Source organism: Pseudorasbora parva, chromosome 16, assembly GCF_024679245.1.
Source record: "Pseudorasbora parva isolate DD20220531a chromosome 16, ASM2467924v1, whole genome shotgun sequence".
In the NCBI taxonomy this organism is placed as follows: domain Eukaryota; kingdom Metazoa; phylum Chordata; class Actinopteri; order Cypriniformes; family Gobionidae; genus Pseudorasbora; species Pseudorasbora parva.
In genome coordinates, this window is record NC_090187.1 from 3,294,607 (window position 1) to 3,317,337 (window position 22,731).

Sequence of the window (22,731 nt, forward strand, 5' to 3'; positions counted from 1 at the left end):
ATTTGACCGATTAAAATTTGATCAGAACAGAGACAAAAAAACAAACAAACAGAGAATATACCGCAATCCCAGACGGTGTACTGAAGGAAAATGAATATTAAACAGAAATAAGCAGGAAGGCGAAGCCAGGCTAGCAGGCTTATATTAATTCAGTCATTAATATTTGTACTATCATAGAATTTCCACAACAATTAATCTGGGAGAAATTTGGTGAAATATGCCTTTACTTTATGTGTGCAGAAGTCATAGGAGTTTTTTAAGCTTAACTTTGTTCAACGTTTGAAACAATAAAATAATTATCCATAAAAAAACGCAATCTGAGGCGCTCACTCTTATTTCTGTTCACTCGCCTGTGTTGGTCGCCCCGCCCACGGCATGGCCACGACATGGTCTCATCATGAATATTGATGTATTATAAATTCATGCCCATTGGGACCAAATATTTCAGAACCTGAATATATTGTAATGCAATTCCAGTGCACTTTCACAGGTAGAAGGTCGAAAAAACACGAGTTACTGGTTGGCTGGAACACAGCATAATTTTTCTGTAATTTGCTTTATTTCCAGATTCAATCATAGTCTACAGCACACATACACTCTTAAAAAAAACGCCCCACTTTAAACCTCTTAACAAATTAAAAGATGTAAGTGACATTTGTATGTATTTAAAAGAGAAGATTTAGATTGTACTGAATGTCAGCTTGCTTATGTTGCTCGAGATAATGATTTATGATGTCATACAAATAAGAAACTCGGCTTCTAACCACAGGTCGAGCTGTCGTTCCAAACACACAAGTTTGCGACGTTGGAACTGTGTCTAAGCGTATAACGGTTTATAAACTTACACATTGGGCAACCATTGGGTAACCACACCCCTTATGTTGGGTTTCTGTTTCAATAACAACTGGCCTGCAGATATTTCACAGTACTTTCTTTCAGGTGATGTTGAGGTGTCAGGAGGCATGATTGCATGATTTGTGATTATTATCAGTTTTTTTACAATCTTTGACAATTCTTTCAATACTTTTAACACATTTCCTAAACTATTCATGCAGTTAGCACAACATCTGTATGTGTAAGCTATACAATTAACACATTTATTGTTGCTTTGACACAAAATGCATATAGTTAGCACCAATTTAAAATGCTTGAACTTCTTTCACACACAAGCTCAACCATTTACCAGTGTTTTAACACTTATTGTCAGAACAGATAACAGCATGTTCTATAGGCTAAAGTCAAGAGGGCTCATTTGGGCTGATCTTGTGTGTGGAAAAAAAGTAAGAAAAATGCCTGCATGAGGGAGAGGTATGTGTATAGAATTTGTGTAAATCCATCTGGTGTTAGAGTTTTTAGGACATTGTGCTACGATTGACTGAATGTTCCTGTTGGAAGAGTACAGTAGTGTATTTTGTTAGTGTATTATTGTATTTTGAAAATTTGTGTTGGAGTTTAGTTGGCAATGTGTGATTTTGAGCATGAAATTAACTGTTTTGACAATTGCGTGTTCTAGGTGTGTTGGTGCGTTAAGAGTTTAGGAAAATTGTTAAAAGTATTGAAAAAATTGTCATAGCGATTGTAAAACAAAACTGTAAAAGGGGGGAGCATCCTTCATATCTCAGAAGTGTCTTTATCATATTTATAAAAGACAGATACACTGAACCAATTCTTTCGTACAACAGCCGAGCTTGTGGAGGAGTGCAGTGGGCGGAGCTAAAGAGTCTCAAGCATACACACACAGGCGGCATTATCCCTGGATTCACTATACATTGGTGTTGTTCACATTATATGCACTTACAAAACACACATTTGATGCAGCTTCACTCACCGCCTGCGGTTTCCACTCATGTATGGAAGTAAAACTGTGCCACTGGATTTTGAATTCTAATTTTTAGCACTGAATTTTGTTACATCGAATTTTTAACACTGAATTTTATTTTGCATCTAAATCAGACTTTGAATTTTAAAAGCCATCGAATTTCTAGCTCTGTTTTTTTTTGCCTATGACATTTTTTCAATGTTTTAAAAAAATTCAGTGTAAAAAGAAATTCTACGTCTCAAAAAATTCAGTGTAAAAAAAATGCAACGTCTCAAAAGATTCAGATTTCCCCCTAAAAAAATATGTGATTAACCTTTAAAACATGAAACTGGCGCAAGGCTTCGGCTACTGCTTCGTCCCGTCTTTTAGTCTTTGTGTCACTGTGTTCTTCAATCCGCAGCGGCGCCGAGTGACATGGTTTTCAAGCTATTGTTATCTAATTTTTTGGCCTTCAGAACATCTTAAAATACACATATGTAGATCATAGAAATCAAATTTTTCTCGGGGGAGCATGCCCCCGAACCCCCCAACATCTGTGATCTCAGAGATAATAAACCTAGCTACATTATTCGATTAATGTATGTACAATATGCCCATGAAATAAGGAAGTCATATTTACTTAATAAGTTGAAGTTTAAAAAAAAAAAAAGGGGGGGGGGTGCAACATGAATCTCGCCTAGGGTGCCAGAAAGGCTAGAAACGGCCCTGTTCCCCGCCTTCCTGTTTCAGCGTCACATGACCAATGGAGCGTAAATGATTGGCTGGATGTTGGATGATTTGATACAGGGATCGATTGCTTCTCCTTGGTTACCCGGATGTTGACTCTGAATATTTTTACACTGAATTTTTTGAGACGTTGAATTATTTTACACTGAATCTTTTGAGACATTAATTTTTTTTACACTGAATATTTTGAGACGTTGAATTTTTTTACACTGAATCTTTTGAGACTTTGAATTTCTTTTTACACTGAATTTTTTTAAAACATTGAAAAAATGTCATAGGCAAAAAAAACAGTGCTAGAAATTCGATGGCTTTTAAAATTCAAAGTCTGATTTAGATGCAAAATAAAATTCAGTGTTAAAAATTCGATGTAAAAAAATTCAGTGCTAAAAATTAGAATTCAAAATCCAGTGGCACAGTTTTACTTCCATACTCATGACCGGGAACTAACACACACACACACATGCAGAACTCTGCAAATACAAACTGCATCCACTGTTTCATCACAGTTTTTTTTAACAATTGCTAATTTTAAAAACAAGGCTCATTTTTTTCAAAACGCTACATACTAGTATTCACACATACACACACAAGTAGCAGAACTCCAAAATTGACACCGTATGCAACACACAAGGTTTATCAGTTCCTGTTTGATTCTTTTACACACTGCTGTTCTCAATCTTAAACCCTTTTTTCTAACAATACAATCTGGGTTAGATTTTTTTCAGAGATGTTGTTGGAGTAATGTGTATGAGTAGATGGACCAAACCGTACACAAGACCAGTACTGCATATTGATGAAAATATTTATTTCTCTCCACATTGTAAAATCATGCAACTCCTTCATGCATTTTCATCTCTGCTGAGGTTGGGCTGAACTCTCTGTCCGGCCTCTCTTAATGTCAACCCATGGGTACTCAGTATTACTCATGAGAAACGCATCTGATAAATTTGGTCCCCGTCTTCTTTGTCCAACCCCTACCCCTCTTCCTCCACGGGCTTCCCCTGTCATCCTCACTCTTCCTCTTACTTCGACGTTGCCTTTCATTTTTGTTGAAGACCTAATAATAATAATAATAAGTATATTTTATATAGCGCTTTTAAAAGTAAATTCTCAGAGCACATCACATTAGTAAAATTAAGACAGATAAAACAGGGATGGTAAACACAATATAATAATAATAATAATATTTTTTTTTAATAATAATCCAAGACATATAGCAAACTCATAAAATACATCTCTTAACCATCCACAGGAAATCCCCTTTCACCCAAATGCTTCCTTAAAATAATACGTTTTGAGTAAGGATTTAAACATATTAATGGATGGTGCATTTCTAATGTTGGCAGGCAGATAATTGCATAATTTAGGGGCAACTGAAGAGAACGACCTATCACCCATTTTTTTTGGTGCGTTACCGGAACAACTAAAAGACCAGCGTCGGCCGAGCGTAGATTACGTGTCGGAATGTAAGGTGTTAAAAGCTCAGAAAGATATTGAGGAGCAAGTCCATTTAATGCCTTGTATGTCAGCATAAGGATCTTAAAATCAACACGAAACTTCACAGGTAGCCAGTGCAAGGTCTCTAAAATAGGTTTTATATGATCTCTATGTCTTGTCCTAGTCAGAATACGTGCAGCAGAATTTTGTACCCGTTGAAGCTTGTGCAAAATAGATTTGGATGCACCTGCTAACAAGGCATTACAGTAATCAATTCTGGAGAAAACCAGAGTATTTATTCATTTTTCAGCTACAGGAAAAGACAGCATGGACCGTAATCTGGATATATTTCTGAGATGGAAGAAAGAAACTTTAACAGTATTACATACATGAAGTTCAAATGTTAGATTAGAATCGAAAATTACTCCCAGATTTTTTAATTTAGATTGGAACTGTATAGCAGAGCCATCCACCTGCAAGGCTCCCGGTTTCACTCTGCGTAACTGGCAGGGCGAACCAATAAGCAACACTTCTGTCTTATCACTATTTAGACATAGAACATTTGCAGACATCCAATTCTTTATATCTGTGATACAGTCAGAAAGATGTGCAGCAGCCAAAGTAACATCAGAATTTGAGTGAATGTATATCTGGGTGTCATCAGCATAAAAATGGAAATCGAGACCAAGAGACCTCAAAAGTTGGCCAAGAGGAAAAATATAAAGGCTAAAAAGTAAAGGACCTAAAATTGAACCCTGAGGTACACCATATTTTACCACACCAACCTCAGATCTGCAGCCACCAAGCACAACGAATGTGTGCGATCTGAAAAATAAGACTTAAACCAGCTCAGAGCTGAGTCAGATACACCAAAGACAGACTTAAGACGAGAAAGTAAGGTACAATGATCAATAGTGTCAAAAGCGGCACTGAGATCAACCAAAATCAATATTGATAAGCGTCCAGAATCGGAAGCCATCAAGAAGTCATTTGTGACTTGAACTAATGCTGTCTCAGTGTGAGGTTAACTCACCTGTTGCCTTTTTCTAGTGCGTCCCCCTGCTTGTTGAGTTTACAGTATAGCACCTTTTTATAAACCTGACGGATGTGTTTGATTAATTGGTTTTATAGGGTGGTATTTTGGAAAGCAGTGCCTTGAAATGGCAAAGTGACATCATGTTAGATAGTCTAATGTAGAGTAAGTGTTTTGCTAAAAGTTTGAGGCTGATAATGTGCTTATAGTTGTGCAGGTCTGGGATGAGATCTTTGCTCCTTGAGTGCCAGTTTAAATAATTGTGCTTTGCATATCATTTTAGTGTGTTAGCAATCGAAAAAAAAAAAAAAAAAAAAAAAAAACCTGTAACGCTGGGTTATTTGTAAAGCTGACCGAGGTGATCTTTTCCTCACAACCAGAAACGGCTTTAACGGCTCTTTTTTTTGTGGCACTGAAAAGACAGCAAAAAAAACAGCTAACTTCGTCACAAATCCACAATTCGATTCAAGGTAGTTCAACAATACCGAACTATTAATGACAGAACACAGGTGGTGGAGTAATATCTTCTGCTATTTAATCAGTTCGGCACTACATTAATGCATCATTAATTTGGTGTCTTTATAAAATACACTTGAAATCGTGCCAGCTTTTTTATTGGGTTTATAAATCTTGTCACTTTTGGTCACTACTGTACTATACACATGCTTTTAATGCAGGGCTGAACAAGACCTGAACAAATCTTATGTGTTTAACTTCAATAGCTGTCTCTCTTTCTCTTTCTCTTCTAGCATGGTTTTTTAGACTCCTCCCGGTTGTGCTGTTCTTCATCTGTTACTATTGCTCCCAGTTCTACTTTGAGAGGTTAGTATTGTCACATGCTTTACATAGTGTCAAATCCATTGGTTGTTATTTTGGTACAATTTTTTATATTTTTTATCTTCTCAGGCGGAAGAATGCGGTGTGCGTATGCTAGCTTTAACTTCTTAAACTGCCTTTCTTTCTTGTCTTGAAGCTATGGAGGCGGCGGAAAGTCCCCTGAGCCAACTGTCTCACTATGTCACAACTATCGCTTGCAGAGGAAGTGGGAGAGTCTTAAATATAAGTATGTGACCTATAAACTGTCTTGAGAACTTTGAAACTGTAGTTTACTGAGGTTGAAAAAAAAAGAAAAAAAAATACTGACCCTCATGTCCATCCAAACCTATAGGACTTTCTTAAAATAAGATGACATATAATTTTGAAAAATGTTAAATACAAAGTTCTGTCATGAAACTTAAAATGGCACAGCCTGATGTGTCCTTAACTCGTCCTGCTTATATATATAGGGCACAGCTGATTGGTTGCTGCTGTATCAGTAGCCAATCAGCTCGCTGCTCAACCTTCCAATACTTGGGTCGCCTTTGCCTTAGCAGTGCAGCTTTCAGAAACCCTCCACCTTCCCCAGCTCCACCTGTAGATCTGTTACAGGTATAGGTACGCTGTATTATACAGCAGCATGTCTTACTTGCTCACAGCAGTGTGTTGTGTATGTATTGGCAGTAGCAGCAATACAAGCATCAGCAGCGCCGTAGATCTGTTCAACCAAGGACAAACATATCAACATTGCCAAACACTCCGATAGTTGTCATGACAGATTTTTTTTTCTTTTCTTCATACAATGGAAGTCAATAGTAACCAAAACTTAGACTAAACTTTTATTTATCAAAATGTTCTTATATATTTGTGTGATGTTCTGTATTTCGATCGCGGCTTTAACATGTTATGAGAAAACAGTTTATGAATGTTTCCACTATTAAACCTAAATAAGAAAGCCATTGTCAGTTCGTCTGTCAGTTGGCAGGCAGTTTTGGTCGCTTTATTAAAAGTGTGTGCAGTGTGTAAAGGAAAATAAATATAGTTTAACCCTTCTGCTGACAGTGTCGTGCCCCTCCCAACCCATTCACACACACAGATGATTCGACTATTAGTCGACCATAGAGAGATTCGACAATTCTGATTCGAATGTCTAAATCCTTAGTCGAGGACAGCCCTAATTCTATCCCATGACCCTATAGCCGACCCATCACAGAACACTTTCTGTGTTTTTACATTAAAAAAAAAATTATGATTTATAAGCTGTTTTCCTCATGGGGACAAAAACATGTCCATTTTGTCCCCTTAACACAGTGAAATTCGGCTCTCATCTGTGTTCAACAGGTTTTACTATATTAGAGAAGACATCTTCAATATTGAGGTTATTTTGGACCAAACATGTACACTCTTACACAGACAGAGAAAGAATAAAATGAATGGAAGTCTACGACTAAAACTGTACTAAACGATTACTAGAACTGGATATTGTCTAAATAAATAAAATATCCCAGGTATATTTTCATGTAAGCGTATGGATGCATAGAACACTTCCACCATATTTTGGCTATTATTATTGTCACAATCATTTTGACCTGACATATAGTCAAGTTACTTTTATTTTCTCATTAGATGAAAAATTATTATATTTACATTGTTTTAACTCATAGAAGTGTATATGTTTATTGTAGAGAATCTTCATAAGTTTGCATATTTTCTAGAGGAATTTACACCTAAATAACACTTAAGATCTAAATGACCTAAAACCCAAAATCAAGTGCATTCATTTTTTATTGTTAATACTTGAAATGTGTGCTATTTGATTCAATTAAAAATAAGAAAGTTATACTAAATATACTAAAGTTTTTTTTCTGATCTGGGTCGAAAATGACTGCGGACAGCCAAGGTATGACCCTTTTTTCAAAAAGCGTAGAGAGTTAAGTATTATTCAAACAGAATTATTACAACATGTGTTTTCCTCAGTGTTATTAGTTTACACAGCTGGCCATTCCCTATCTGATCTGATCATGTAGCGCGTCTTCATTCTCCATCTGGAGTTTCACCGTTTGCATTTAGATGTTTGTTTATTCATTCACTAGAACATCAGATTCTGCCGCAAAACATTGTCAATATTTAATGATTTACTAATAATCCTTTATGCTTGTTGCTGACAGATCGAAGTATACATTCTAGTATCAAAGCAAAAATAATTCATAAGAGTTTACACACAATCAGCAAAACTCTACAGATCCTTTGCATAATTAAATTAAACACTCTTGTAAAAACTATACAATTCTGTTTAAAAAACACACTTTGTTACCATATGAAACACACACGTTTCACATTACTTTACTCTCTTTGCACGAGTTACACCAAACACTACAAAAGACCAATGTTGCAGACTGAAGAAACTCATTTTAAAGGTCCACTGAAGTGCCTTGAAACGCGCCGCATTATTCAATGTGTTGACGTGATTTCCCCTGAAACGGCTCCAGCTGTCAGCAGCTCCTCCCCTTTTTTGAAACAGCCAATAGCGTTTCGTTAATATACAGTTTGACTAGAGCGCAAGAGCGGACCTTCTCTCTCTGTTTGGTAAAGCCAGTTTCCTCTAACACTGTTTACCATCATAATCTCCTCCATATCGCTTTGAAATGCAGCATTCTGTGCAGAATTCAAACGGGTCGATATGTTTGTTGTCTGCGCGGACTCGCGCATATGTAAAGCACTTTGAATTGCCATTGTGTATGAAATGTGCTATACAAATAAACCTGCCTTGCCTTGCCTGCATATGATCCGCGCTGCGCTCTCGTGTCTGTAGTCTAAATTTAGACCAGAGCCGTTGGGTGTGTGCGCTGCTGCGGTGTGTGAAACTAACGTGAAAACAGACCTTATTCGCCTCAAATGAAAGCATATTTACACTGAATGGTTTCCTATCACATATAGTGTGCTATGTGCCTTTCACCGTAGAAATTAGTAAATGTGTGTAAACTGACCGATTTCAGCTTCAGCAGTGTAGGGGGCGGGCTTTAGATTCTAGAGCGCATTCTGATTGGACAGAAGATTTGACGAGAAAGTGAAGTCTGTAATGATGTCACCAAAATCTGAGATTCGTTTTAGCGTAAGAGGGAGACTGTACATTTTGAATGCTTATATCTCCTAAATGCAAATTTTGTCATAGTTTTGGAACATACCCGCTTATTCATAACTTTAAGGCTAACACAGTCATTCTAAAAGCTAAAAAACTTAAATTTTGATTTCAGTGGACCTTTAACATGCCCAAAATGTTGACATGGACATTCATAATACTGTAACAAAATGTCACTTTACATACCTATTGTACTGTAAGCTTACTGTAAAAAAAACACAAAAAAACAACAACACCTAGACATTGTCTTTTCGCCTATCTGGATCTGGCCAGAGATTTTCATCAACAGCACAGGCAATGTTGTCATTAGCAAGACACCTTGGAAAGAAATGTCTTGACCTCCATCTGGTCACAGGCCTCCTCCTTGTCCTCCTCATTTTACTCTTTCTCTGACTCTTTCCATTGTGCTTGAAGACCGATGAACTCACCTGCTGCTTTTTATAGTGCTTATACACCTGATTGGTGTGTCTACAATTAAGCACACAAGTGTTTGGACAGCTGATGACTGTGTTGAACCAATTGGTTGGACGGTGCAGTAATTTGATAGTCAGCGCTTTGGTATTGCAAGGAAGTGACTTCATGATAGATTTTTGTGTGTAATGTATGTTAAGTGTGTTTAGTGTTTTGCAAATCACTGTGTGTAGAGTTTTGCAACAAGTGTGCGGTTGACAATGTGCTTAGTTGTGCAAATATGGGCTGATGTTTTGCTTCTTGAGTGTAAGGTTTTGCTAATAGTGTACTACTTTTAATTTTAGTGTGTAAGCAATCCAAAAAAACTGTAAGTATCCGAGTCCTATTATAGTAGGGGTCCCCAAACTCGGCCCTGGAGGGCGGCTGTCCTGCAGAGTTTAGCTCCAACCCCAATCAAACACAACTAAACCGGCCAATCAATGCCTTTATAGGACATAGGCTGCATCCGAAACCTGGAAAATGCTGCCTTCGGAGGACATTTCAAGGCAGGACCCTCCGCCTTCCAGAGTTCCTGCTTTGCAAAATCGTTTTGTGAGATGCCTTCATTCATAAAATGCTGCCTTACAAGCCATTGTCTCATAAGGCAGCGAGGCAACGAGTCAGCTGCCTAAGTTTTCGGACACAGCCCTAGTAAGACATTGATTAGCTGGTTCAGGTGTGTTTGATTGGGTTGGAGCTCAACTCTACAGGACAGCGGCCCTCCAGGACCGAGTCTGGGGACCCCTGTAATATAGGATATGTTAGGGTGTCCACAGAAGAAGATGCAAACTCATTTTTAACTTCATGGATGATACATTTGTAGCGCCCCCTATTGGTGTAATTTATGGAACTTTGTGTGCGTTCTCAGAATGTCCCTTTGTCTATGTGTGTTACGTTTCGTTAAGCTTGGAAATTGTGTTCAGCAGATGCGGGTAATCTTGAAAAAAATCTTTTTTAAATCTAGACCTTATGGTTCCAACATTATTAGCCAAAACGAAAGTGCTGGTGTACCTTAAGGATCCGTTCTTTGTCCACTTCTTTTTCTATGCTTCCTCTTGGCCAGATCATCCAACGTCATGGCCTACTCACTAATGAGTAAAAAAAACAGACCATGATTTACTCACCCTCAAGTCACCCTAGGTGTATATGACATATGATGTTTTGCACTTCTGCATTCATCAATACGCATGCGTCAAGGCTAGTTATTTTAGTCTATACATTTTAAATATGAAAAATGGTATTTAAAAATGACCTAGCCAATCAATGCAGTTATAAAGGTTGGAAGAGCCAGGACATTTTTAATATAACTAGTCTCTGATTGTATTCATCTGAAAGAAGAATGTCATATACATCTAGAATGACCAGAGGTAGAGTAAATCACTAATTTTTGGGTGAACTAACTCTTTAATCGCTTACAACTAGTTCAAAACTCAGCTGCTCATGCCCTTACATTTAACAAAAAATCAGCTCACGCCACTCACATCCTTCAACAACTGCACTGGCTTCCTATTGTGGATCATATTCAGTTTAAACCACTTGTCCAATAGTTTTTAAGGCTTGCCATGGTTTAGCAACTTCATACTTAAGAATTAATACACCCTTGTGTTCCTGCCCGTACTCTTAGATCGAGTTCTGCTTGTACTACCCAAGTCCGAACAATCTACTTTTGGTGGTAGGGCATTCAGCATTTCAGCTGCTAATCTTTGGAATCAGCCTCCCCAAAACGTCCACGCTGTCTCCTCGCTCCAGACCTTTAAGACTGACCTCAACACTGATTTATTTACAATATGTTTTGTTAACTGATTTTTAACTTTAATTATCAGATCCTTACATATTTCAGCTTTTGTCTCGTATGTTTTATGATCTCTGTCTGAGTTTGCCGGACTTTGTTGTTCCCTGATTGTATATCTCTATTATTTGTGTCATTTGTCAATATTATGTAAAGTGTCCTTGGTTTCTCTTGAAAGGCACGATATAAATTAAACATTATAGCTTTTGTTTACACACACACACACACACACACACACACACATACACGTCTATATTACCAAGAGGGGACTATCACTCTACACTATCCAAGAGGGGACCTGTGTTTCTAGTCATTTTGAAGAAACAAAAATCACATACAAAATTTTCTTTTAAGGTCCTTATTCATAATATAACTTCAAATAAGCATTTTTTATTTTTTTAAAAATATGCCAAGAGGGGACCTGAACGATGTCTACCTATCCAACAGGGGACCTCCATAGACTCTAATGGAGCTGTGTGTGTGTGTGTGTGACCGATGTCTACCTATCCAACAGGGGACCTCCATTAGTCTGCAGTGGAGCTGTGTGTGAATGTGAAGTGAGCTGGCAGTCAAGTCTGTCTTCATTATATATATATATATATATGCCATCTCCACCATTACATGTCTTTACAAATAAATAACATAAATGCAGTTAAGCTTCGTACAGACTATATAATGTGTCAAGTAATAATATGTCTTTTTATAATAACTGTGTTCTTTTGAATGTACTGAGAAGTATTTATTTGTAACCTAAAATATACTTTAATACTTTAATTTATTTTTAAATATATTTATTACACAGTCGCAATAAAGTTACAAGATGTAACATCAAGTAACACACTACACTTAGTTAGTCCACAAGTCTTCTTGTGCTTTAGTATGTTAGTCAACACATTAAAATAAGTTAACTTGTTTACACAGGCATCTGGTATCACAATAGGCACACACACACACACACAAACACAATATACCTTAGACATAATACCTAATACATTACAGAAAAGTCATTTCTTTAAGAAATTCATTCTCTGTTGTGTCTTCATAATTACAGTATATGATCAGTCCACATCTCTCATTTAAGATTATTGTCAGGTACACCAATGCATTTACATTATTGAATATTACAGGTCATTATTGAATAGTGATTACGTTACACACACACTGACTCAGGTCCCCTGTTAGATAGTAAATCACGACGCCTGTGTGTTTGCTGTGACATTTCTTATCATCACAAACACACTGTAAAGATTTAGAGTTTTTACAGCAATACCTGAGTTTAAAGGGTTAAATCAAGCAGAAATATCTCTCTAATGTATTAATTGCAGGTCATTATTGAATAGTGATTATGTTACACACACACACTGACTCAGGTCCCCTGTTAGATAGTAAATCACGACACCTGTGTGTTTGCTGTGACATTTCTTATCATCACAAACACACTGCAAAGATTTAGAGTTTTTACAGCAATACCTGAGTTTAAAGGGTTAAATCAAGCAGAAATAGCTCTGTAATGTATTAAATGCAGGTCATTATTGAATAGTGATTACGTTACACACACACTGACTCAGGTCCCCTGTTAGATAGTAAATCACGATGCCTGTGTGTTTGCTGTGACATTTCTTATCATCACAAACACACTGCAAAGATTTAGAGTTTTTACAGCAATACCTGAGTTTAAAGGGTTAAATCAAGCAGAAATAGCTCTGTAATGTATTAAATGCAGGTCATTATTGAATAGTGATTACGTTACACACACACTGACTCAGGTCCCCTGTTAGATAGTAAATCACGACGCCTGTGTGTTTGCTGTGACATTTCTTATAATCACAAACACACTGCAAAGATTTAGAGTTTTTACAACAATACTTGAGTTTAAAGGGTTAAATCAAGCAGAAATAGCTCTCTAATGTATTAATTGCCGGTCATTATTGAATAGTGATTATGTTACACACACACTCACTCAGGTCCCCTGTTAGATAGTAAATCACGACGCCTGTGTGTTTGCTGTGACATTTCTTATAATCACAAACACACTGCAAAGATTTAGAGGTTTTACAGCAATACCTGAGTTTAAAGGGTTAAATCAAGCAGAAATAGCTCTCTAATGTATTAAATGCAGGTCATTATTGAATAGTGATTATGTTACACACACACTGACTCAGGTCCCCTGTTAGATAGTAAATCACGACGCCTGTGTGTTTGCTGTGACATTTCTTATCATCACAAACACACTGTAAAGATTTAGAGTTTTTATAGCAATACCTGAGTTTAAAGGGTTAAATCAAGCAGAAATATCTCTCTAATGTATTAATTGCAGGTCATTATTGAATAGTGATTACGTTACACACACACACTGACTCAGGTCCCCTGTTAGATAGTAAATCACGACGCCTGTGTGTTTGCTGTGACATCTCTTATCATCACAAACACACTGTAAAGATTTAGAGTTTTTACAGCAATACCTGAGTTTAAAGGGTTAAATCAAGCAGAAATATCTCTCTAATGTATTCATGGCAGGTCATTATTGAATAGTGATTACGTTACACACACACACTGACTCAGGTCCCCTGTTAGATAGTAAATCACGACGCCTGTGTGTTTGCTGTGACATCTCTTATCATCACAAACACACTGTAAAGATTTAGAGTTTTTACAGCAATACCTGAGTTTAAAGGGTTAAATCAAGCAGAAATATCTCTCTAATGTATTCATGGCAGGTCATTATTGAATAGTGATTGTTACACACACTCACTCAGGTCCCCTGTTAGATAGTAAATCACGACACCTGTGTGTTTGCTGTGACATTTCTTATAATCACAAACACACTGCAAAGATTTAGAGGTTTTACAGCAATACCTGAGTTTAAAGGGTTAAATCAAGCAGAAATAGCTCTCTAATGTATTAAATGCAGGTCATTATTGAATAGTGATTATGTTACACACACACTGACTCAGGTCCCCTGTTAGATAGTAAATCACGACGCCTGTGTGTTTGCTGTGACATTTCTTATCATCACAAACACACTGTAAAGATTTAGAGTTTTTACAGCAATACCTGAGTTTAAAGGGTTAAATCAAGCAGAAATAGCTCTCTAATGTATTAATTGCAGGTCATTATTGAATAGTGATTACGTTACACACACACACTGACTCAGGTCCCCTGTTAGATAGTAAATCACGACGCCTGTGTGTTTGCTGTGACATCTCTTATCATCACAAACACACTGTAAAGATTTAGAGTTTTTACAGCAATACCTGAGTTTAAAGGGTTAAATCAAGCAGAAATAGCTCTCTAATGTATTAATTGCAGGTCATTATTGAATAGTGATTACGTTACACACACACACTGACTCAGGTCCCCTGTTAGATAGTAAATCACGACACCTGTGTGTTTGCTGTGACATTTCTTATCATCACAAACACACTGTAAAGATTTAGAGTTTTTACAGCAATACCTGAGTTTAAAGGGTTAAATCAAGCAGAAATAGCTCTCTAATGTATTAATTGCAGGTCATTATTGAATAGTGATTATGTTACACACACACACTGACTCAGGTCCCCTGTTAGATAGTAAATCACGACGCCTGTGTGTTTGCTGTGACATTTCTTATCACCAAAAACACACTGCAAAGATTTAGAGTTTTTACAGCAATACCTGAGTTTAAAGGGTTAAATCAAGCAGAAATAGCTCTCTAATGTATTAATTGCAGGTCTTTATTGAATAGTGATTACGTTGCACACACACTGACTCAGGTCCCCTGTTAGATAGTAAATCACGACGCCTGTGTGTTTGCTGTGACATTTCTTATCATCACAAACACACTGTAAAGATTTAGAGTTTTTACAGCAATACCTGAGTTTAAAGGGTTAAATCAAGCAGAAATAGCTCTCTAATGTATTAATTGCAGGTCATTATTGAATAGTGATTATGTTACACACACACACTGACTCAGGTCCCCTGTTAGATAGTAAATCACGACGCCTGTGTGTTTGCTGTGACATTTCTTATCATCATAAACACACTGTAAAGATTTAGAGTTTTTACAGCAATACCTGAGTTTAAAGGGTTAAATCAAGCAGAAATAGCTCTCTAATGTATTAAATGCAGGTCATTATTGAATAGTGATTACGTTACACACACACTGACTCAGGTCCCCTGTTAGATAGTAAATCACGACGCCTGTGTGTTTGCTGTGACATTTCTTATCATCATAAACACACTGTAAAGATTTAGAGTTTCTACAGCAATACCTGAGTTTAAAGGGTTAAATCAAGCAGAAATAGCTCTCTAATGTATTAATTGCAGGTCATTATTGAATAGTGATTATGTTACGTTACACACACACTGACTCAGGTCCCCTGTTAGATAGTAAATCACGACGCCTGTGTGTTTGCTGTGACATTTCTTATCATCACAAACACACTGTAAAGATTTAGAGTTTTTACAGCAATACCTGAGTTTAAAGGGTTAAATCAAGCAGAAATAGCTCTCTAATGTATTAATTGCAGGTCATTATTGAATAGTGAATATGTTACACACACACTGACTCAGGTCCCCTGTTAGATAGTAAATCACGACGCCTGTGTGTTTGCTGTGACATTTCTTATCATCACAAACACACTGCAAAGATTTAGAGGTTTTACAGCAATACCTGAGTTTAAAGGGTTAAATCAAGCAGAAATAGCTCTCTAATGTATTAATTGCAGGTCATTATTGAATAGTGATTACGTTACACACACACTGACTCAGGTCCCCTGTTAGATAGTAAATCACGACGCCTGTGTGTTTCTCTCCTCAACCCCCACAACCCCCCACTCACAATTTACATTTCAATAAGGGAGACTTGAAAAACCAGTTTGTGAACCACAGGCCAATAGAGCTCAATATACCAATGTGGCAGAACCCTTCTCAAATAAACTAGAGAAGATGCTGGGATTTGCCCTGCCAAATTAAACTAAATTACATTTTTTACAATCGCTAGGCCACATTTCTCAATACTTTGGTCATTTTCAAAATCCTTCACACAGTTCTCCAAACCAACTTTCTGCTTCACAGCAGTTATTTCACATTCAAAATCCACAAAAACCAACAAAACGCTTAATTCATGTCTCAAATCAAGTGCCAATGATCCACAGTTTAGCTTGCACAGACTGAAGTTGTGATCACTGTGTGAAGAGTTGAAAAAGTTGAAAAAGTGTTTATTATTGAGAAATGTTTTGTAAAAGAACATTTTATATCACAGCTTAACTGTGGATCAACATTGCTTTAGCAAAAAATGCATTCAATGGCAACATCTTTCAATTTACCTGAAATCTTTTCTCACTTTGACACAAACACAATCAGATCTTTGTTCTACAGGCCAATTTGCACATCCTGACATGCTGTTTTCCAAAGTGTTAAACTTATGGACAAAACAATAACTTAATACAAAACTGAATGAGACAGCAATTTACAACATGTATACAGTAATACTGTAATGCAATTTATACTGCTAAAAAAATCAAACACTATCAAAACAACTTTGATGAAACTGAACACCAACACAAGTGTTAGGCCATTACCATCCATTCAACAGAGGAAACTTAGGAATAATGTTGTACTGTACTGTAAGCATGCAGTGAATTATAAGCAGCAGAGAGTGTCATTCTAGTTTTGTAAAGACATTTTAATTGTATAATGTTCCTGATGTTAGTGTTGGATAAACCTGTGCTGCCAGTGCTCTGGAAGAATGAGTTGATTTGTAAAAGTAAAATGAACTGCTGTGAAGCTGAAAGTTGGTTAGCAAATTTATAAACTCCTCACTCAGTTCTCCTAAATATTGGGAAATATGTCCTAGCGATTGTAATTTCATTTCATCATGTAATTTCAATTTATTTTTGGCAGTGTATTTGGTCTAGGACACAGGTAACAGTAGTGAGGTTCTGTGTCTCACCTGTGAGAGTCTTCATGCATTGAAATGTAAATTACTGGTGGGGGGTTGAGCAGCAAACTCAACACACACACTATTCTCTATTTCAATTTCAAGAGCACATCTAAACCACTAGCCCAAACACATTACAAGTGAAAGCACAAATAAATACAAAAGATATGATACACATGAAATAAACAGTGCTTTTCAGGACGGTCTGTCAGTAGTTGTAATATAACACTGTATTGTCCTCACTGTAAAAAAAATAAAAAAAAAAAAAAAAAAAAAAAAATAAAAAAAAAAAAAAAAAAAAAAATATATATATATATATATATATATATATATATATATATATATATATATATATATTTATAAGTTAATAATTTTTTTTTAATTTTAAAGTTACTTTTTCTCAAAGTGTATGTTCACTTAACTGAACCTACTATGACATAAGCAACTATGTTTACTGGGATACTTCCTATTTTTTTTTAAATAATTTTGTATTAATTTTAGCATTTTAGTTTAGCATTCGTGGACTGTCAGAGATCCAGCTTTTGGGGCGTGTGCTTTAGGTGTTCACCCATATAGCACGTGAGTAATGAAGAGCCTTCTGAAGCAAAGTGGCACGTTTGTGTAAGAACAATGTCCATATTTTAAACTTTATAGACTAAACAAACTATTTTTATTGAAAGAAATTGTGTTTTAGTGTTATTATGAAAAGAGTAACCCCTGACGCTAAGTTTTGTTTAGCTCTATCTTCTCTCTTCTGCGTTTGTCAGTGCACATACGTCAAGGATTCATGGGTGAAGAAGGGTTACTCTTTAAAGTACAACTCCGGTGAGAAATGACCCTAGGGGTAATTAATAGATGGTTACCGAGTAGATCGTTCTCTGGGATGCGTTTTCATGGAAATCAAGTGTAAAGAGTTTTATCTCTAAAAACAGATTTGAGTGACGAACGCTGTGCTAAGTGATGAACTGTGACTTGGAATCTCATATGGGCCATTGTTTCCGGAAGAAAGCACTGAACGCAGTAGAGAAAAAAAAAAGAAAAAAAAGTCCATGTAATTAGATTTCACAAACTTAATTCCTATCGATCAGCTCACTTAGCACAACGTTCGTGGCTCGACACTTTTATGGACCGACAAGGCACTGGCATTTTAAAGCTGGGAAGAGCCAGGACTTTTTTAATATAAATTTAAATAACTCAGATTTTATTCATTTGAAAAAAGAATGTTATATACACTTGGGATGACTTGAGGGTGAGTAAATCATGGGCTAATTTTCATTTGTAGGTGAACTAACTGCTGTAAACTGGGCCCACAAACACAGTAGATCCACACAACCCCCCACACAATTTACATTTTAATAATAATAAATAAGGGAAGACTTGAAAACCTAGGGCCCTATAATTTCCGCGATCACGGAATCGCGGACGGAATCGCGGAATTGGCATATTAACGCGGAATCTGCATATAAACGCGGAATCTGGTGTTAACGCAGATTTCCCCGGAATTTTACATATTTGTAATGAAATTCTGTGTCGTGTGGGTTAAGAACGTATGTCTGAGGAAAGTGCAGACCGGGGGAAGCAAACCTTCGCGACACAACCCCTCCCATCATTTCAGCTCGCCCTTCAAAACAATGAAAGTATGGCGAAGTTGGTCTCCACGGCTCTGCTTTCGGCAGCGAAAAAGTTAAGAAACTCGACGCTAACGGCGGTTTCACACTGCACGCGCAGGCGGCGCAGAAGCTTTGCGTATGGAGAGCGTGAGCCGCGCTCGTGTATTGCACAGACAGACAAATATTGTCCATTCTGTCAGATTTTCCGGTGTTCTGCTCGACCCCTGTCATCTCGTGCTTTGATTTATAATGTGCACATTAGGCAGCAATGCATATCTGCTGCAAATGCGACCGTTTTCCCCTCTGTTAGTCTGTTCCAAACATGCATTTAACATGCTGTATATGGCTAGTTTACATGATAAGTAACCTTAAAGTTAAAATTAAGCATCTAGTTTTAATAATTTAAAGGGGCCTTTGAAGTTGGGGAAAAAAACTTCTGGCAGTGTTGTGTTTTCGTGTATTTTTATTTTTCACAGCTCTGGATTTCATAATGGTGATTGTTAAACACACAGAACAATTCACTACATGATTTCATGGTGAAATGTGTTTTTTTTAATGTTAATTTTCAAATTTAAATGTTTTACTTAATAGTACTGTAAAATATGATTCTTATGATTTTTTTTTTTTTTTTAGTTCTTTTTAAAAAAAAAATACTTGAAAGAAAAAGCTAATGGAGCACTTTCATTTTAACTTATATAAACTATTATAATTTATTTTACCGGAAAGTTTAAAGCTAATAACCATTAATATTTGAAGTATTTGAAGTGCAGTGTTATGTCAAATATCATATTTGTCCTAAAAAGTAAATGTGATGTTTGTTACCTCGATAAATGTAAGGTCATTCCTATTTTTTGTTTTATGTTGTATTATATTAACATTAAAAGCAAACTCTTTTTTCACCAAAATTACAGTAAAGGGTAAAAAACTGAATTACCAAACATTTTAACGGAAAAAAAGGAATCTGCAAAAATTAAAACGGAAAAAACGGAATTTGGGAAAAAATAAAAATTGATTTTATAGGGCCCTAAAAACCCAGTTTGTGAACCAAAGGCCAACCTAGAGGAAAGGAAAATCAAACCTGAGATCTCCTTCTCAACTCACATCTTTCTCCTAGACAGAAATGAGATCAAGTGAACATCAAATTGAGACATAAGGCTAAGTCTCCTGCTTCTCACATGTTTATCCTGAGACAAAAAATGACATTCTCTCATGTTTATCTCCACTAAAGTTTCATAAGAGATCTCAACAACATCACATACTATGCTCTGATTTGTCTCCTTGGCTAGAGAGACTGTATTGCTCATATGCGTCTCCTCTAAAGTTTCAGAAGGGATCTCAACAGTATCGCATGCTGTGCTCAGACTTTTTTCTTCAGCTAGATACTCTGGAACTCTCACTTTTGTCACCTCTAAAAAGTTTCATAAAAGATCTCAATAACATCACACACTGTGCTCAGAATATTCTCCTTAGTCAAAGTCTCTGGCACTCTCAAATTTGTCAAACAAATGTTGGTCACTTTTTCAAAACTCTTCACAGAGTGATCACAACTTCAGTCTGTGCAAGCTAAACTGTGGATCATTGGCACTTGATTTGAGACATGAATTAAGTGTTTTGTTAGTTTTTCTGGATTTTGAATGTGAAATAACTGATGTGAAGCAGAAAGTTGGTTTGGAGAACAAGTTTTGAAAATGACCAAAGTATTGAGAAATGTGTCCTAGCGATTGTAAAAACTGTAATTTAGTTTAATTTGGCAGGGCAAATCCCAGCATCTTCTCTAGTTTATTTGAGAAGGGTTCTGCCACATTGGTATATTGAGCTCTATTGGCCTGTGGTTCACAAACTGGTTTTTCAAGTCTCCCTTATTGAAATGTAAATTGTGAGTGGGGGGTTGTGGGGGTTGAGGAGAGAAACACACAGGCGTCGTGATTTACTATCTAACAGGGGACCTGAGTCAGTGTGTGTGTGTAACGTAATCACTATTCAATAATGACCTGCAATTAATACATTAGAGAGCTATTTCTGCTTGATTTAACCCTTTAAACTCAGGTATTGCTGTAAAACCTCTAAATCTTTGCAGTGTGTTTATGACAACAAGAAATGTCACAGCAAACACACAGGCGTCGTGATTTACTATCTAACAGGGGACCTGAGTCAGTGTGTGTGTAACGTAATCACTATTCAATAATGACCTGCAATTAATACATTAGAGAGCTATTTCTGCTTGATTTAACCCTTTAAACTCAGATATTGCTGTAAAAACTCTAAATCTTTGCAGTGTGTTTGTGATTATAAGAAATGTCACAGCAAACACACAGGCGTCGTGATTTACTATCTAACAGGGGACCTGAGTCAGTGTGTGTGTAACATATTCACTATTCAATAATGACCTGCAATTAATACATTAGAGAGCTATTTCTGCTTGATTTAACCCTTTAAACTCAGATATTGCTGTAAAAACTCTAAATCTTTACAGTGTGTTTATGATGATAAGAAATGTCACAGCAAACACACAGGCGTCGTGATTTACTATCTAACAGGGGACCTGAGTCAGTGTGTGTGTGTAACGTAATCACTATTCAATAATGACCTGCATTAAATACATTAGAGAGCTATTTCTGCTTGATTTAACCCTTTAAACTCAGGTATTGCTGTAGAAACTCTAAATCTTTACAGTGTGTTTGTGATGATAAGAAATGTCACAGCAAACACACAGGCGTCGTGATTTACTATCTAACAGGGGACCTGAGTCAGTTTGTGTGTAACGTAATCACTATTCAATAATGACCTGCAATTAATACATTAGAGAGATATTTCTGCTTGATTTAACCCTTTAAACTCAGTTATTGCTGTAAAAACTCTAAATCTTTGCAGTGTGTTTATGATGATAAGAAATGTCACAGCAAACACACAGGCGTCGTGATTTACTATCTAACAGGGGACCTGAGTCAGTTTGTGTGTAACATAATCACTATTCAATAATTACCTGCAATTAATACATTAGAGAGCTATCTCTGCTTGATTTAACCCTTTAAACTCAGGTATTGCTGTTAAAACTCTAAATCTTTACAGTGTGTTTATGATGATAAGAAATGTCACAGCAAACACACAGGCATCGTGATTTACTATCTAACAGGGGACCTGAGTCAGTGTGTGTGTGTAACGTAATCACTATTCAATAATGACCTGCATTAAATACATTAGAGAGCTATTTCTGCTTGATTTAACCCTTTAAACTCAGGTATTGCTGTAGAAACTCTAAATCTTTACAGTGTGTTTGTGATGATAAGAAATGTCACAGCAAACACACAGGCGTCGTGATTTACTATCTAACAGGGGACCTGAGTCAGTTTGTGTGTAACGTAATCACTATTCAATAATGACCTGCAATTAATACATTAGAGAGATATTTCTGCTTGATTTAACCCTTTAAACTCAGTTATTGCTGTAAAAACTCTAAATCTTTGCAGTGTGTTTATGATGATAAGAAATGTCACAGCAAACACACAGGCGTCGTGATTTACTATCTAACAGGGGACCTGAGTCAGTTTGTGTGTAACATAATCACTATTCAATAATTACCTGCAATTAATACATTAGAGAGCTATCTCTGCTTGATTTAACCCTTTAAACTCAGGTATTGCTGTTAAAACTCTAAATCTTTACAGTGTGTTTATGATGATAAGAAATGTCACAGCAAACACACAGGCATCGTGATTTACTATCTAACAGGGGACCTGAGTCAGTGTGTGTGTGTAACGTAATCACTATTCAATAATGACCTGCATTAAATACATTAGAGAGCTATTTCTGCTTGATTTAACCCTTTAAACTCAGGTATTGCTGTAGAAACTCTAAATCTTTACAGTGTGTTTGTGATGATAAGAAATGTCACAGCAAACACACAGGCGTCGTGATTTACTATCTAACAGGGAACCTGAGTCAGTTTGTGTGTAACGTAATCACTATTCAATAATGACCTGCAATTAATACAT

The 22,731-nt window shown here is 36.5% G+C and overlaps 1 protein-coding gene across 5 annotated transcripts in view; it reads left to right on the top strand.

Moving 5' to 3' along the window:
• Window positions 1-22,731, top strand: part of st3gal4 (ST3 beta-galactoside alpha-2,3-sialyltransferase 4) — a 70,187-nt gene that overhangs the window by 26,472 nt on the left and 20,984 nt on the right. For all 5 annotated transcript variants that reach the window (XM_067419776.1, XM_067419775.1, XM_067419779.1 and 2 more), the window contains exons 3-4: window positions 5,765-5,837; window positions 5,989-6,078. In XM_067419776.1, the coding sequence (XP_067275877.1) occupies window positions 5,765-5,837; window positions 5,989-6,078 (163 nt within the window). The remainder of the gene's footprint in view (window positions 1-5,764; window positions 5,838-5,988; window positions 6,079-22,731) is intronic.